At 40.3% G+C, this 18,549-nt stretch overlaps 1 protein-coding gene across 1 annotated transcript; it reads left to right on the forward strand.

Annotated features, from left to right (window-relative positions):
* Window positions 1-45: 45 nt before the first annotated feature.
* On the forward strand, window positions 46-14,438 carry RBP3 (retinol binding protein 3). Its single transcript, XM_042818229.1, has 4 exons — window positions 46-3,093; window positions 9,522-9,712; window positions 12,217-12,359; window positions 14,110-14,438. The coding sequence occupies exons 1-4, from the start codon at window positions 46-48 to the stop codon at window positions 14,436-14,438; spliced, it is 3,711 nt and encodes a 1,236-aa protein (XP_042674163.1).
* Window positions 14,439-18,549: the final 4,111 nt, after the last annotated feature.

Consider the following 18,549-nt stretch of genomic DNA (forward strand, 5'->3'; position numbering starts at 1 on the left):
TTTGACTTCTTTCTTATGAACATTTCCTTTTTTATTCCATACAAAATGATTGGAACAAATTTATTCCTGTTCTCTGTTCTGATCGTGTGCAGTATATCTGCAGAGGAAATCTTTCAGCCAACCCTTGTGCTGGACATGGCTAAAGTCCTACTGGATAACTACTGCTATCCTGAAAACCTAGTGGGAATGCAAGAAGCCATTGAGCAAGCCATCAAGAGTGGGGAGATCCTGGACATTTCTGATCCAAAAATGCTGGCCAATGTCTTGACAGCTGGAGTACAGGGTGCTCTGAATGATCCAAGACTAGAAATTTCCTATGAGCCATCACCTCATGCAGCTCCTAAACAAGAAGCTGAAACTTACCTCACTCGGGAGCAACTCTTGAGTCTTATTGAACATGTTGTCATATATGACAAGCTGGAAGGAAATGTTGGCTACCTGAGGATTGATTATGTCATAGGACAGGAAGTTGTGGAGAAAGTTGGAGCTTTTCTGGTAGATAAGGTATGGAAAACACTGATAAATACTTCTGCCTTGGTGATAGATCTTCGTTACAGCACTGGAGGTCAGATTTCTGGAATTCCCTTCATTATCTCATACTTGCATGAAGCAGACAAGATGCTACATATTGAAACTGTGTACAATCGGCCTTCCAACACCACTACTGAGGTATGGACATTGCCAAAAGTGTTGGGAGAGAGATACAGCAAAGACAAGGACGTCATTGTTTTGATCAGTCATCACACCACAGGAGTGGCTGAAGACGTGGCTTACATCCTGAAGCACATGAGCAGAGCTATCACTGTTGGGGAGAAGACAGCTGGGGGCTCGCTGGACATCCAGAAGCTACGTATTGGCCCTTCTAATTTCTACATGATGGTTCCTGTGTCACGATCTATCAGCCCCTTGAGTGGGGGTGGACAGAGCTGGGAGGTGAGTGGAGTGATGCCATGTGTGGCTTCTGAGGCAGAGAAAGCCTTGCAGAAATCCTTGGACATCCTGGCAGTGCGCAGAGCTGTGCCTGGCACTCTAAGTCGCCTCGCAGATATTTTAAAGGACTATTACAGCTTAGTGGAGCGAGTGCCAGTGCTGCTGCGGCACCTTGCTACCTCTGACTTCTCTACTGTGCAGTCAGCAGAGGACCTTGCCACCAAGCTCAACACTGAGATGCAGACCTTATCTGAGGACCCTCGTCTGTTGGTCCGAGCCATGATGCCTGGTGAAACTACTGCCCTTCCTGATGAGATGCCAGTTGCAATGGCAGCCAATTTGCCTGATAATGAGCAATTGCTGCATGCCTTGGTGGATACTGTTTTCAAAGTGTCAGTGTTGCCAGGCAATGTGGGCTACATGCGCTTTGATGAGTTTGCTGATGCCTCTGTTCTTGATAAATTGGGACCTTACATTGTAAAAAAAGTCTGGGAGCCTCTCCAAAATACAGAGAGCATGATCATAGACCTACGTTACAACCCTGGTGGCCCTTCCTCCTCTGCTGTGCCTGTGTTGATCTCTTACTTCCAAGATCCTACTGCTAGCCCTGTCCATCTCTTCACAACCTATGACAGGCGCACCAACCATACACAAGAGCATAAAAGCCAGGCAGAACTGCTGGCCCAAACCTATGGAGCTCAGCGTGGCATCTACGTGCTCACCAGCCGCCACACCGCTACAGCTGCTGAGGAGTTTGCTTACCTCATGCAATCACTAGGCCGTGCCACGCTGATCGGTGAGATCACAGCAGGTAGCCTCTCACATACCCGTACCTTCCTTCTGCTGCAGCCTGAACAAGGAATAACTTGTGGCCTAACCATCACAGTCCCAGTTATCACCTTCATTGACAACCATGGGGAAAGCTGGATGGGTGGTGGTGTTGTGCCTGATGCAATAGTGTTGGCTGAGGATGCACTGGAGAAGGCAGAAGAGGTGCTAGCTTTTCACAGAAAAATGGGGATGATTTTGGAGAGTACTGGGCAACTTCTCGAGGCTCACTATGCCATCCCAGAAGTGGCTGAAAAGGCAAGTGTTATGCTCAGCACCAAACGAATTCAAGGAGGTTATCGATCAGCTGTAGACTTTGAGACATTGGCTTCCCAGCTTACTAGTGACTTGCAGGAGGCATCAGGGGATCATCGGCTTCATGTTTTCCACAGCCATGTGGAACCAACGCTAGAAGAACAGCTTCCCAACATGATTCCCAGCCCTGAGGAACTCAGCTATATCATTGATGCACTCTTCAAAATTGAGGTATTGCCAGGCAACCTGGGATACCTTCGCTTTGATATGATGGCTGAGGCAGAAACTGTAAAAGCAATTGGGCCTCAGCTGGTGCAGATGGTCTGGAACAAGCTGGTTGACACAGATGCCATGATTATTGACATGAGATACAATACAGGTGGCTACTCCACTGCTATACCAATACTTTGTTCCTATTTTTTTGAGCCTGAACCTCGTCAACACCTCTACACTGTCTTTGATCGTAGTACCTCCCGCAGCACAGAGGTGTGGACTCTCCCCAAGGTTACTGGCAAGAGATATGGCTCCCTCAAGGACATCTACATCCTAACAAGCCATATGAGTGGCTCAGCAGCTGAAGCTTTCACTCGCTCTATGAAGGACCTACACCGTGCCACAGTTATTGGTGAGCCCACAGTAGGTGGTTCCCTCTCAGTGGGTATTTACCGAGTTGGCAACAGCTCCTTATATGCCTCCATCCCTAGCCAAGTGGTGCTCAGTCCAGTCACTGGCAAAGTGTGGAGTGTGTCTGGAGCAGAGCCACATATCACCATCCAAGCCAGTGAAGCCTTGGCTGTAGCTCAGCACATTGCCAACCTGCGTGCACAGGTGCCACAGATAGTGAAAACCATAGGTAAGCTTGTGGCAGAAAATTATGCTTTTGTAGACGTTGGGACTGATATAGCATCCAACCTCACCAGAAGTATCAACAAAGAAAATTACAAAAGGATTAATTCTGAAAAGGAGCTGGCCAGGAAGTTAACTGCAATCTTGCAAGCTCTTTCTGATGATGAACACCTGAAAATGCTCTACATTCCTGAACATGCCAAAGACAGCATTCCAGGGATTGTGCCAAAAGAGGTACAGTTGTTTTTGTACTCTGCTATATTTATGCTAACTAGAAGTCAGTGCCTGAGTGGGCACTGTACTCTGTCTTACCCTAAGACGAGCCAGAGTAGTAGCTTGTGGTAGTAGATGATAGTTCTGGTTGCGTGCATTCTGGAGACACCTGCCTCCAGGCTGCTCCATCAGTAGCTGTCTACCACATGTAAAGATTCTAATGCAGGGTTTCTATATTGGAGAGAAAATACCTCATCATTTCCTATCACAGAAAATTATTATGTTTTTTCAAGCTTTAATAAATTAACACAGAAAACTACTGATAAAAAATGAGTTTGCAGCCTAAGAAAATCCTAGTTGGTCCAGAATAAGGGCATATACTTGCAAAACGTGCGATCCCATTTTGCAGTGGATTTTTTATATATAAAATTGCCATATCTGTCGTCTTTTAACTCTGTTATACCTGAATAATAAGCCACTCCTTTTGTATCGGTGGTGAAAAGTTGTTCTGATTGCATCTTATGCTCAGCATCAGATAGTCTGCCAGTGAGCTAGAAATACTTTGGAAGAAGTATCTGGGTAGAAGTTAGGTGACTCTTGGGAGAAATTTATTTTTAATAATCTCTTTTTGTTCTTGCTGGGTGGTTTGCATAACAGTCTGTGCTTTGTTCTGAGCCTGCCTATTTATACACTGGTCTGCCTTGGCAATCTTTCTTGTTCATTGTTGTGCTGAAGGGAGCTCCCAGGAGCACTTGTTACAATTCCATGTTCAAATTAAAAAGAGGGTTAGGATAACCTGATCCCTTTCTTGGGTGGAGTTATCATCTTTCTGGCTACTGCTCCAGCATGACTATCAGAGACGTCATTTCCACAGGGACTCATAAAATTATGTTTTGAAGAGATTGCATTTGCTTTTGCAGTGAACCAGAGTATTCCAAATGTCAGGTAACTATTGAATGTTTCCTGGGGAAGGAAATCTGTGGGTTCCTACCCTCTGAAGTTTTGGGCATGCATGAATTAAGGTGAGTGTGATCTTTGTGGTATTATCTCCAAAACAAAGGTCAGGGATAAAATCCAAGCATTTTCGCAGGGAGGACATTTTTATCAAGTTTGTTAACCAAGAATTTTTACCTCCAAGCAAAATCATAAAAACAAACAAGCAACCACAAATAGAAAAAATGCTTAAATGGCATTCGTTAATTAGTTAAATGGAAATCATTAATTAAAGGATTGTGTTTTCTATTCCATCATTGCTCTCCCTCTCCTACGCTTATTGGGTGTAGAATATTTCTCTCTAAAGGGATTTTTGACAGTGCCTCCTGCTAAATTATTAGCAGACTAATAGCGGTTATGCATCTCCATCCTGCAACTTAGTCACCCTATTATCTGTAGTCTCCTAATGGATATTGTCATCTATTTTTATTAAAAATTATTTTATTCATGCCTTGAATGTTGAGAACAGAATGTAGAAAAATCTTGTTTTTCACATGATGTGAAATTCTAATCTTGATAGAGCTAATGAGGAAATGCTATTATGCTAACTAATACCCATATTTATGTCAACTCTGTCAAGCAAAATGGTTAGAAAAGGTCGGGGGGGTCTCATCAACATGAAGGAAATCATAGCAGTGTGCATGAAAATCTGGACGAAAGTGAGATTTCTTCAAGGGGAATAAGGTATACAGAACAGAGGAGAAGCAGGGTCTCTTATGATGCTAGGATAGCAGCCAAAGGAGGAGGTATTCCCAGTTACTGAACTTCATGAGTTTTTTGGGATGATGAGAGATCAGAAAGTACCACTGAGATGTTTTTTGGCAAAAGAAAGTGAGCAAACTAAAATTTGAAGTAAGGGTTGTTCCTTTTGGACAGCAGAGGTACCTTCATTTCCTCACCCCCTTTTTTTTTCCGCACTGTCCCTGTCTCTTCTTGACTCCTCTTAGAGGATAATTGATTCTGCCTTGCTTTTGCAGAGCCGAGACAGGTGCTTTCTGTAGATCATTTCAGAAATCCCCCATTCCAATATCCCAGAAAGTAAATGACTTGAGGTTACTGTGATGTTTACATAATAGCATTAAATGCAATTATAAATCCACCTTTTTTAGGACAGTTTTAAACAGGAACAAAAAATGGCTCTTTAATCTGCATTATGCTCATTCCTTAAAAATCAAAGAGCTGCTTTTTTCCTTGTGCTACCAACCTTCCAGCCACCCTTTCCCATAACAGTGGGATTTGTTGATAATGACCTTGACAGTGAAGCAGATCCAACACAATTAAATGAAAGTGATGATGAATAACTGCAGAAGGGATGGAATGGGACATGGGAGACAGACGAGCAAAATGCATGTAGACCTTTGTATCTGCTACACTAGAAGAGCTGCTGAGGCATAATACTGGGTAGCGAATACACCTCCTCCATGACAGCAGCAAGGTCAATGCTAGCTGGAGATCTCTGCTGCATAAATGCCACTTTCCCAAGTCAGACTTTCCAGAGGTCAAATGTTGCATATATGGTTTGTGAAAAGAGGTTTTTGCTTGTAAAGCATTGTTCTTTGAGGGGATGAATACTCCTTTGGTAGCTATTCTAGCCTCATAAGAGACCTGTGCTTCTCAAGCGCATTGTCATTAACATTAAAGTAGATTTGCATTTAATACAAAATACATAAAATTTGCATTATTTTTATGGATTTTTCAGTGGGTGCTAGATGACAACTCAAAACTCAGCTGAGAATCATATTTTCCAATGTAATCTTCAAGGGTATTCCAGGCTAGAAAATAACAATACTTTATGGATTTTATAACCTTTTGCTGCCTGGTTTGCAATGAAAACTATATGTTGTCACAGCAGGCTGGTGCACTGCTGTGCTGAGCAGCCCATTGAAGGGTGAAAGTACAGCTGCTTACTGCACTCTCCCACTGTGGACTGACACCCTTAAATAACCTCTTTTAATCCTTCTCAGAGAGCTGTCCAAGTGCATTTCAGCTCTTGCTTATGGTAACCTCTCCATTCTGGCATAATGAAGGACAGAATAAGGATTCAAAGACATAGATCCAGAATAATTGGAGACATTATCTGTGAAAAGTTGGATGGAATTAAATAAGAGCATATGCAAGATTTTTCCAGTTTCTAGAGTGAGAGTAACTGACTGCATTACTCTGAGAGGAGAATGGGTTGTTTGGAAGGAGCTCTGTACAAAAGTGTATGGGTCCTACAGAGTTCACAGTCTGAACACAATTTCACAAAGGGAAGTTGTTGCAGTAAAAAAATAATCATCATGAAAATGGTATAGAGAAGCACATCTAATTGGCAAAACGTGCAAAGCCTTCAGCTCCATCTTAACTCTGAAGCCTCAGTTGGAGTGCACAGTATCCAGTCTTGTGCAATACTATTCTGAAAAGTTGTGACTCAAGAGAGAAGAGCCCAGGAAATATGAATAGAAGTGAAGAGTAGGCAACAATTGTCTTGGAAAAGTTTAAAGGATTTGAGGTGTTTATTCAAGAGACAAGAAGACAGATGATACACAAAACCAGTTTTCAGTTAGATAAGAGGTGATTTTTAAATACGAAGGGAGTAAATCTCTTTCCTTGTCTGTGTTGAACAGGCCAAGATGTAATGCACTTAAACTTCAGAAAACAGTAAATTTAGAGTGTTTACACAAGATAATAGGAACATCTTGTAAAGTTAGTGACATACTAGGACTGCCTGAGGAGGAAATGTATCTCTGTCACTGGAAGTTTTTGGGAGCAAGTGAGAAGCAGCTTTCAGGGAGACTGCTGATCCTGCTCAGTTCTTGAGCTGAGGAACCTACTAGGCTGGATGGTTTCCTTTCAGATTGTAAAGGTGCACAAAAGTATCCAATGTTATTCTGAAAAGGAAAGAAGAAACATCCCCACACTGCCGCAAGATATTGTGGTTCTAATGCCAGCCTTTGGATATGCAACAGCACAAGGTTAGCTGATGATATTTTAATCTGGAAGTTGACAGCACTAGCAGCCTTAATACAGATAATAGTTAAACTACAATGGTCAGCATGAAATTAACTATGAAAATGCAGTTTCTGTTTAAATAAATAAAACAGCATAGGGGAGAGGTGAAAGGGGAGAAAGGAGGCAAGAGGTGCAACTGTTAAAGCAATTTGCCTATGGTTGGTGTATGAGCCAGTGATGAAAATCCGTGCGTGTTTCCCAGGGCAGCAATCTAGGTCTTATTTTGTGTCACGCTACAGGTTCTACTTAGGCCATGTATATGTAGAAGGTGATTGCAGAATAGAACTGGACAGACACCCTATATAGTTAACAGAAAAATTCTTCTTGGATTAAGTGATGTTAGCTTGGAGGTCCTTTACTCTAGCCAGATTGCTCGTACTGTTCTTAAGGCACCTGAGGTTTTATATTTAAGCATCAAGTCATTTGTGTGTAAACACTGCCTAACTGAGCAGCAAGATCTTAGTCTCAGCTGCATCCTGTCCCGGCTTGTCCTTGACCTTCAAACATAGTCCTGCCTTCCAAAGGAAGTTATACTGTTAGTCTCTGAAATTAGGCTCACCTCCTGAGATACCAGCAGCATGAAACCTATGTTTCAGTGTCATGAATCTGTGGTTGTCAAAGACAGTAATTTCATAATGTCAATCCCAGCCTTCTCCTCCCTTTAAAAATTAGGAGGGTTTTTCCTTCTTTTTGTTTTAAGAAAGTGCATTCCAAGTGCTTTTTGTCTGACTTCCTTTTAGAGCGTTTGGAATAGACGTATATTGATGCATTTTTCTACAGCCATAAATAACATGTAGAAAAAAAAATATTACCAGGTATAGACAGAAGGAGCATTCTTGATCAGCATGCTTCTGGCTGAGTATCTTACAATTATTTTATAGAAGTAAGAAATGTGAGTATTCAATTGATATCATTGGTAAGTGGCTGAGAGTACCACATCAGTTTTATTTGCATGTTACCAATGAGTGATGATTTTTTTCTCCGGAGGGGACTGGTACCTCTGAACTAGAAATGAGCTCTGTCAGAACAATGCAGGGCATGCTGGACATATTCTTCAAAACTGTGATTTGTTAATCAAAGTACAGTGAACAGATCATGTAGCATTGCTGTCACTGGGAATTGGATTGGAAATGACAAACTCAGCAGCTCAGACTTATATGTTTACAGTCAAGAACAGTGGTTATTTTTACAAGGTACAATGAGAAAGAAAGTACAGAAGAGGGCTCAATTGAGTTTGCTCTCAGCATTAGATCAACACTATTGGCCAGCGAAACTTTTGAATTTATGGTTGAAATTTTGGCATATATAATGAATGCTGAGGAAGCTCAGGGCAGGCAGAAGTGTGATATATAAGGTAATACTCCCCAGGGTAAAGGGAGTATTACCTTATGTATCACATAAGGTAATGTGATGCTTAAACTGTGTCAAGCACAGATGTCTCCCAAGTTCTGGATCGTGTTGCAGGTTGGGAGAGCACCTCTCATGTGGCATTGCTGATTCTTTGTTCTTTTCACTATAAAGCTATGCATTGCCTGGGGCTGAGCCATAGCAGAAAAAGAAACTGATTAAAAAGCAAGTGTACAACCATTTTCACAAAGACCCTGAGGAGAAAAACCCACATTGCAGAAGGTCACAGAAGTAATATATATACCAAAGCTTTATCTCCATAAGCTGGAGAATCTTCAGTTTTCAGAAATATGTATGCAAAACATAAGTTTGGCAATAGCAACAGACTTTGTCTCCAAATAATATAGGGTTACTAGAACAACTTTATTAGTTGGCTATGCTTTGCTATGAAAAAAATGTCTGCTGTTTAATAACATCCAGATAAACAAAAACGAAATTAATCACAGCTTAACATGAAATTCCATGCACAAGGCTACCATACGAAAAGACTTAACACATGTCCACCTCATTATCATGCCAGCACATGCCCAACACATGAAGTCCCTCACTGTCACAGCGGCTGGCTTGTTATCAGTGCCTGGGAATGGTTTCACCTGTAGCCAGCAGCTGTTTGTCAGCTAAGCCCAACCATGAGACTAAAAAGGCCCCAAATGCCTTCATTAGAAAGAATTGCTGGAGGAAACAGAAGGACTTGGGTGGCAGGTCTGTGATGATGACTTATGCTGCAGGCCTGGGGAGGTTTTTGTGGCCTTCTTAGCTTCTTTGGCCCAAGGAAATTCCTGTATTTCTGAAAAATGAACTGAGACTTGACAAATGGGGGCCTGATCCAGTTTCTTGACATGCTATTGAGGGATCCTATACTGGGCAAAGCAAGCAATGCCAAACTAAGTTAAATATGCAGAAGTTTTAATATTGTTACATTATCATTCTTCAAATTTGGTCAGTTTCTTAGGTGTGTTCCACCTGGACTAATCCTGGCTCACAAAATTCCTTTTAAATCTTGTGCCAAGCTATCAGTGCCAGCAAATGATTTGTTTTGTTTTTTCAAACTCTTTCAGATCCCTTCCCCAGAAGTTTTTGAAGATCTGATTAAATTTTCATTCCACACAAACGTATTGGAAAACAATATCGGCTATCTGAGATTTGATATGTTTGGAGACTGTGAACTTCTAACCCAGGTGTCTGATCTACTGGTAGAGCATGTTTGGAAGAAAATTGTTCACACAGATGCATTAATCATAGACATGAGGTAAACCTTTGAATGGCAAATAACCAAACCTCTTTTGAAACAGTATTTTATTTGTAACAGAGAATTAGCTTTACATGCCTTACTGTCCTGTTTACAGAGTAATATAACTGGAATTAAATGAGAAAAGGAAATCAGCCAAAGAAAACAATAACAGTCTGGAAGTATATCTCAAGAGAAACTGTACTATCACTTGAGATGTTTAAAACTAAATAGGCAAATCTACGGGATACGCTGCAGGACACAATCCTGGACTTCACATCTGTTTTCTTTCTCTGATTTCTTTCTAATCTAACTCTGCATGTGTCTTGTAATAATTATATATGTATGGCCTAATTAAATATTTCACTGCAGGCAGTGGTCAAGTCAAATGGTCAAAAAAACAGATCACGTATAAGCCTGTTGCAGCACCTAGACTGCCATATCTGCTGAATTATACTGGGTAGCCAGCCTTGTACAGAATGACTGTAATGCACAGAGCACAAGGGTGGCCTAAGGGCACTCTCTTGCCTGAAAAATACTCTGGCACTCCTAGACCCTGCTGTGCAGCAGTCCTGTGCCTTCTCTTTTGGGACTGTGTTGGACACTCCAGTGTGTCAACAGTGCTCAAAGTTTAATAAGCCAGAAGATGGCATCCATTTGTTGTCAGCTATCAGTGCAGATGAATACCAGAAGGGTACATTTCCCATAAAATATTTCTATAGTTTATTCCCTTGCCTTGTTTTCAAAAGTTTATAAGCCCAAAATGTTATAAACAACAATTAAAAAGAGCCAGTTTTGAATACTGGAGCAATTTCTGTTTATTGCTATAATGAGTCTTTCAAAAGTTGTCAATTTTCTTAGTTTTCTTCTGGGATTTGCAGCACATGCAGGAAAAGATGAGCACAGCTCCCACTGTGTGAGTACAAATGAGGCAGTATAACAGTCAATCAAAATCACCTGGCGCTGAAATTCATTTAAGCAGAGATATCACTACCTTTAAATAGACTTGAGATAGGGCCGGGCTTTCACTTTTCTTCCTCTGATTTTTCACAATTCATTACTCATGCCAGGGCCAACAAAGTAGCAAGGATGATGCCACATCCCAGGTAAGAAATGGTCTCAGGATAGTCTTTTTCTTCGCTTGCTTTGTTGTTTTTTTTGTTTGTTTGTTTGTTTTTTATCTTTATCTTATTTCCACCCCTTTGAGAAAGCAGACCTGGGAGCACTGAGAAGGCTCAGTCTCTGAAATCATATAAAAAGAACCCCAAGCATTTTACATTTTGAAACTCAAACTAAGTCAGCATGATTATTTTAGGGCAAAACTGATAATTCCAATTTTGCATAAGATCAACTGTAATACATAATGTCTCTCACCTTACAAGTTCACCTCCTTGGCTACTCACCAACTCCATATTTTTATTTATCACAGCACAGAGAACAAAGATACTGGTAAACTAGATATCTTTCCTAATGTCACACAAAAATTCTGTAGTGAAGGAAGATCTTGCCCGAAAGAGTTAAAATTCTCACAGCTGCTCAGTTAGTATTACTAACTAAAGTTTCTGCAGTTTTTCTGCCCTGGAGAGTCCCAGAAAGAGCTCTCCAGCATTGCTCTATTTCTATTGTCTTGTCAAAATGTTTCTTGTGTTCATCATAAGCCATGTTTCTTTTTCTTGACAACAAGTTTGATAATTGGAGAAGCCTCTAAACTGATGTTTGCAGAGGAGGGAGATGTCTGACATTTGCTTTTCCTTCAAAATCTTTTGTACCTCACCAGCTCAAGTCTGTGAGGCATACACTGCAGGGCAGGCAGCTGCTCTGTCATCTTGCTGCCTGGCTTCTCTCTGGTGAATACTTCCATCTCTCTGCTGTTCAGCCAGCTGCACAAGGTTGGCAATGCATTGTATATGTGGCTAGATGGGAAAATGCACCTTAAGCACCTCTTTCCTTTCTTGAAAGTGCAGGAGGTCATGTTGACTTCTTGGCTATATCTGATAGTCAAATTAATCCTCTTGGGGAGGGATGACTCTGCAGCAAGAAGACAACAGATATCAGTGCTCCTCCACCTTGGCCAGTCTGTTACCACCAATAGGCAGGACTTGGCTTTTTTGGCAATAACTCAGATCACTGCCTCCTAAATGTGTGCAGTGACAGCTGCTTCAGGTTAGGTATTTATTCACACTGCCTTTATCAGTGACACTGTGGATTAGTCAAAGCAGAAGAATAACTAACCTGATGTTTCTCTACATATTAAAAGCCGTTGTGTACTTTCTGATATTTTTTTCTCCTAGAGAATCGAGAGAAAAACAGACTTCTCTGTGTTCTGTTCACATTTGTAGCCAACTGTAGGAAGTAACAATTCCAGCCTGTTAGATGGGACTTTGTTTCTGCTGGTGGAGGAGAATGAATGTAAACGCATAAAAATGTAGCATTAAGTACTCCCAGTAATTATGTACTTGGAAGGGAGATTTAGCATCTGCAACAAATTTTCACTTATTTTCTTCATATTCTGAATTTCTGAAAAGGTACAATATTGGAGGTTACACCAATTCCATACCAATCTTATGTTCATATTTCTTCGATGAAGGGCATCATGTTCTGCTGGACAAAGTTTATGACAGACCCAGTGACTCAATAAAGGAAATATGGACCCAGTCACAGCTCAGAGGTGAGAATGACAATTCATTTTCAGAGTGGCTTCACATTTCTGGTGTTGTGTTTTAGAGGGAGCCATCAGATACTATAACTCATTAGAAGAAAGCACCTGCTACAACTAGCTCAAGCTGTAATAACAAAAATGTGCATCTCAGTCCTGTCTCTAATGCTATCCTAAATAATTCCTAGCAGTGTAGTATGTTGGATGCAGAAGTTTATTAACTGGTCCCCAGAATTTTAGCTGAATACAGTAGATGGCAACTACGACTTACTGCTATGAAGCTGACAAAAATAAACCCCTTGCTGCTTAAACTTGTAGTATCTCTTCCAATACTCACTTAAGTTTTACCTGTAGCACTTCAGTTTCTACCTGTGTGATCTTCAAATACTATTTCAGTAGATGAGAATACAGGCAGTAGCCCAATTTGTCTAGAGATGGCAAGAGCAAACGAGGCATTAAATTTTGCACATCTGAGTGCATTTGGACCACTTAGTGATGTGTCACACCCTACCCCATCGTCCCCAGAAGTTGATGGGATGCTGCAACATGCAGGGAGAGAGATCTTCAGTGCTCATGAAGTGTGGTTAGAGAACTGGACAGCCTTAAATACTGGCTTTAATTCTTTTCCCCTTTAAAACTGAGAGACTTCTGAAAGAGGTGTTACACGGTATCTGCAGTTACTGGCTTTGAGTATACTGAAACAGTTAAATTTCGTGGCAGGCTGCAGGGTCCATCTATTCTCTCAGACAGTTAGAGGTGGGCTGTGCTAAGGGGGTATGATTACTATGGACACATTCCAGTTCCCATCAAAGAGAACAGGCAGACTCATATTAACTTCAAAGGAGCTGGATCTGGTCCTGTATTATATATATCTACTGTAAAAAGGGTCTTCTAATGGATATTAAGTCTACAGTGAAATGAGAAGACCAAAGATGGTGTGAAAATTAATTACCATGCTATTGGCCCCTCTCTTATAGCTTAATATGAGAATTAGATTTACTTAACTTAAGGAATGATATTTTTAAAGCAGTTTTAAGTAACTTTCAAGTTATCAAGTCCCACTTATGACACATTGGTCATAGTTTCAATGATCTAAGCTTTCAAAAAGTACTCAATGTACTCAGATATATTGAAAATACGATTAAAGAGAACTACTCTGTCAGATGGTTTATGTAAGGGAATGAAACAACTTGGCTGACAGAAAAAAATTAAGGGGGTATTTGTTGAAGGGCCTGGGACAAAGGCTGTGCAACAGCTTCCATTTATAGACAATAAAAAGCCTGTGGGAAACCACTGTAATTATAGTTTCATAAAATGCCGCCTGCATGGTTTGGAGGCTAAGCACGATGACAGCCATGTTCCTAGAGCAGAGATGAGAATGTAATTGAAGATGCTGCTGGCTTTGAGTACTCCTGCTGGGGAAGTGAAAAAGGTCGTTTTCCTCACCTGCATATCCCACTGCTCCACAAGCTCCAGTGGAAGTCCAAGCCAGCAGTAGTAACCATGAACTGGCCTCCCAGCTGTTGGAGCTCGTATTAGAAACTGGTGGCACAGGACCACCATAGAGAGTGACAGTATTTCTTACACTGTAGCAGCTGGAATAGGGAAAATAGTGATTTAATAATATTGTAGATACAAAGTAGGTTTTCAAAATCTTTGCTTATTAATAGCAAGAAGGGAGTTAAGTATACATTGGCTTAGTTGCAGAAATAAATCTGTGAAAATGGGCAAACTTTGTGATGCTTTTTGTTCTTTCTGTCAGGGGAGAGGTATGGCTCCCAGAAAGGACTGATTATCCTCACCAGTGCTGTGACAGCTGGCGCTGCTGAGGAGTTTGTCTTCATAATGAAGAGGCTGGGCAGAGCACTCATTATTGGGGAACAGACCAGTGGTGGGTCCCATTCCCCACAGACATACCAAGTAGATGATACCAACTTCTACATCGTCATCCCCACTGCACGATCAGTCATCTCTGCAGAAAGCACTTCTTGGGAAGGGAAAGGGGTGACCCCTCACATGGAAACACCAGCGGTAACAGCCCTCATCAAAGCAAAAGAGGTGCTCAGTGCTCACCTGCACAGCTCAAGATAGTCCAATGGGGGCATGTGCTTCTCAAAAAAGTAGGTAGCTGTGGTTTTCAAAGGAGCCTGATGGACTTGCACTCTCATGAGCTGAACCAAAAATGGGTTTTGGAGCCCAGAGCAAGACTTACTTCTAATTTCAGTAACTAATGCAAAATTGAGACCACAAATATCTAACAGGGTGTGTATGTGTGCATGTGAAAGGATGAGAAGGGTACAGGTGTTTCTCTATATGTTATCTATTTGTTTTCTGCCCAAGAACTCTGTTCCATCAGGAGAAATAATTTCTGCAACTAAAAATAATTCACAAACCTTGGGAATTGTGCTGTTATGGGCAACAGAAGTGAATCTGAGTTCCTAGAAGGAGAGGGAGGCTTCACAATGGAATTTCATTTCTTGAATGAATTTTTTGGTAATCTGGTTCCTCAGGGAAGAAAGCCATCTCCAGATGCAAACCTTAGAAAGGAGTGGGAACTTGAGTTCAATTTCAATAGTGAGTTTTTCCTTTAACATAATTCTCAGTGACTCTGCTTTTAACATGCTGGTTTTTTACCCCATTCTGAGGAACTCAGCTCTTTCTGGGCATGGTTAAGATAATTGGATATATCAGTGGGGTAGCTGGATTTCTTTCCTGTGGTCAAATGTAAACGTTCATTTTTGCATTGTCTGTTTTTTCCTAAGATTTTGCTCCAAATAACAGAGATTTACTTTGGTCCATTAGAAAATCCCAGCAGATTGTATTGAAGGCACACGAACCACCTTAAAGCATTTATGCAAGGGTAGAAAAGATACCTGCTCTTTCACCCAGTGATCATATCAGCACTCAGAGAAAATAACTGTATGGACTTAAGGCTAAAAACAGATCATCGTGTGCTTTGCCCCAAAGACAAGAAGAAAACAAAGAAATATCCTTTGTGCCCTGCTAGCAAACCAGTTATTAAGTGATTGTGTATTTCAGGGCAATTAACAGGGTTATTGGAATGAATCTACTCAATGCCCTCCATTCTTACAATTCCTATCTAACCTTCTTTGTAATGATTTAGAAATGTGTAATGATTTAGAAATGTGTATAACTCTAATATAGATATCAAGATTCCCTATATCTGCAAAATACCAGCTTTAAGGCAATTAACTTAGAAAAATTGTGCCCTTAAATGTCACCAATTAGAAGCTGTAATTGTAATACGTTGCTCTTTGCTTGATCATTTGTGAGTAGCTGCATTTTTCATAAATCACATTTAAACATCTATCTGCAGAGATCTCTTTTAGTAATCACTGAAATCATTTTAACAACAAAGTAGACTTTCCATCTTTTTTGCTGCTTGTTCATCTTTCCAGTTACTGTTGGTGCGATCACTAACCTGGACTCTTCTGAGTTATTTTTGTACTCTGATTTTTATTCAGTAGCCAGTTGTTGGATTTCTCAGTGTTGTAGAGCCATTTTAATGGATTGAAACTCATAGAACATTTTGTGTGAAGCAATATATATACATGAAGAATATTAAAGATAATAAGAAAAAGACTGGAGTAGTCAATGAATGAGTAAACACTGGTGTATTCCTTCTAATGTCTTTTAAGCTTCTTTAATAATCTAAATGATTTAGATACGCTTTTTTCCTCAGCACAGTCTGTTGTGCTGTCAACAAACAGTAGTGGTTCTCAAATGCAACATTTATGAACTGTGGTCATCCATTTGGAGACCAAGTACTACACCAGATGGGCACAAATAGCAAATTATTTCTTTGCCAAAGTAATATGATAAGTACTTTCAAACGATAAAACTTTAATGATTGGAATGTAGTTAGGTAAACAAGAAAAGAAAATGCATTTGCTAGTGACTCCATTTGATATCAATAATGCTGTAATACTCCCTCAATAGAAAGCAATTGTATAGAAGATTACACTGCACTGAAAGGCTAGAACATCATCAAACTATGAATGAAATCGGTTATAGAAAATAGATGGTTTGTGGTTTGTGTTAGAGAGTTAGATTGAAGCTGTCTTATAAATGGACTGAGTTAATTCTGAAGTGCTCTTCCAGCTTTTCACACAACAGAAAACACACTGAAACCACCACTCTTCTCTCTTCTGGTTCCAGAGCTGAGATGAAACTTCACGAGTTTTGTAGCATCATTTCCTATCATCCATTCTAGAACAACTTTCTAATGGTTAATTCTGTTAATGTTCCTTTCAAAGGAGGCAAGAAATAAATGAGTATACCAGGCCTCCTAACTGTATGATCCACCTCATTTTAGAGTTCACAAGACTCTGACCAAGAATTGACAGGCAAATTATTCATTTTTTGCACTACAGAATGGTATTGTTCTTGCTCTCTAGACAGTGTTTTTAAACCAGACACCACTGATCACACCACAAAAGATGCCCTAGCCCAGTTTTCAAACTCTAGACCATAGGGAATTCATGTCTGTATCTAAGAAATTAGTGAAAAATGTTATATTTTTCCTCAAAATATCTCTAGTTGTAGAAAACATACAGATCCCTGCTGTCAAATCATAGCATTACACTGTGAGACTGAAGGATTAGCTTAATGCATTCCTCAAGTCCCTGCATTTATTCAAGAACCCCCTGCTCTAATAGAATGCCTTTCCTTCAGCAGGATTTTCTTTCATCTGTACCAGTCTGAGTGTTCAGACTTCTAGTCATAAGAAAAAACTTTCCAACATGACCCAATTACAGGATACTTCTTTTTCTTTGTCTCATTATGTTTCCTTCTGCCTGTGCTGCCTTGGTTCACTCAGCTTTAATATGAAAATTTTCATATAAAGAAATAAAATCTCCAAAATTCTTGAATAAGCCCAATGCTTTATGTAACCCTTAATGTAACTTAAAGGAGACAATCAGTAAAATGTGAAATGCATAAAAGACATCCCCCCCAGCTGCATGAAGGGCTTTGCACAGAAGTGTAGTTTACACATAGGGAATCAAGTTCTGGTTCTGTTGACTGTGCTATTTTGCTCTGATGTTGGCACAGGTGTAGCTTGCAACAGAATGTGATACAGAATAACTGTGTGTAAACAGATCTTACCTTACAAAATGCTTTAGTCTTCAATGTAAAAAGCAATTTGCTTTCACTCAGTCCTTGAGCCAACCTAAAACAGACAAGACAGAATAGCAAACACTTCCCTGCAGTGGGGTTTCTGGTGTGCAAGAAGAAAATCCCTGCCTTTACATGCTAGTACCAAACTGTGCTGCTCCTGCAACTGGAGGGGAGGAGGTGGTGATGGCATCAGAAGAAAAGCTGATTAAAAAGCTATCCTCTTCATTTTTTTAATCTCCAACCACCTTTGGCATGCTTCATAACTGTTTTTCTTGCTTTTCTACGTACAGAAGGCATTTATTTAGATTTATTTGTCATCAATGTATGATGTGGCTGAGCCTACAAAGATGCTGGGTAGGAGTTTTCTTTTTTTTATTTATTTTTTCAGCAAAGAAATTAGCTTTATGAGATATGGAAAGTCTCTCTGTAATCTTGCTGTTTAATAAGCTTCATGTAATAAGCTTCATGTCATAAGCAGAATGAAGAAGTTCAATTACTGCTGAGAGCTCTGACGATTCAGGTCTAACACACCACTGGATGAGGTTTGAAGACTTGACAGCTTTTTATCAGGGGCCAATTTTCCACACTTTCTCAAGATGACTTATATCAACCAAAGGTCAATGAAAACATCCAATCAGTGAGGTCTGGTACAGTTTCTTTCTGGCCTAGATGCAGCGCACTGGAAAAAAAAAAGGCCCTTGGAGTAGACAGTGCTTAAGCAGTGCACCAACGTAAGACCAGGAAGCATTATACAGTTGATCCTGTCTTTTTCCAGAAGAACTCTGAAGTTTCTAACATACAACTGCTAATAAAATGCAGTATCTTTCAGTAAGCAGAGGGAAGAACATTTGGTAGCAGTGGTACCAAGCAACATTCAGTCTTATTTATACATGGCAAGATTGATATGAAAGTCATTGATGTAAATCAGGAGTAGCAACATGGAATTATTCTAGATTTGCACTGGAATAAATGAGATCACAGTCTGGCCTAAACTGTTAATGGGAGCTATAACTCTAGCTGCATATGAATGCAGTTACACCATGGAGTCCTTTATTACACTTTA

The sequence above is a fragment of the Centrocercus urophasianus genome, unplaced genomic scaffold, assembly GCF_019232065.1.
Source record: "Centrocercus urophasianus isolate 14NV4802_14NV808 unplaced genomic scaffold, USGS_Curo_1.0 seq_17, whole genome shotgun sequence".
In the NCBI taxonomy this organism is placed as follows: Eukaryota; Metazoa; Chordata; class Aves; order Galliformes; family Phasianidae; genus Centrocercus; species Centrocercus urophasianus.

What these genes read in the sequence shown, in the direction of transcription:
- RBP3 (XM_042818229.1), top strand. Translation starts at nt 46, where the DNA reads ATGATTGGAACAAATTTATTCCTGTTCTCTGTTCTGATCGTGTGCAGT. An exon ending in CAGGGATTGTGCCAAAAGAG is followed by an intron (nt 3,094 to 9,521) that starts GTACAGTTGTTT and finishes AAACTCTTTCAG; the next exon opens with ATCCCTTCCCCAGAAGTTTT. An exon ending in GCATTAATCATAGACATGAG is followed by an intron (nt 9,713 to 12,216) that starts GTAAACCTTTGA and finishes ATTTCTGAAAAG; the next exon opens with GTACAATATTGGAGGTTACA.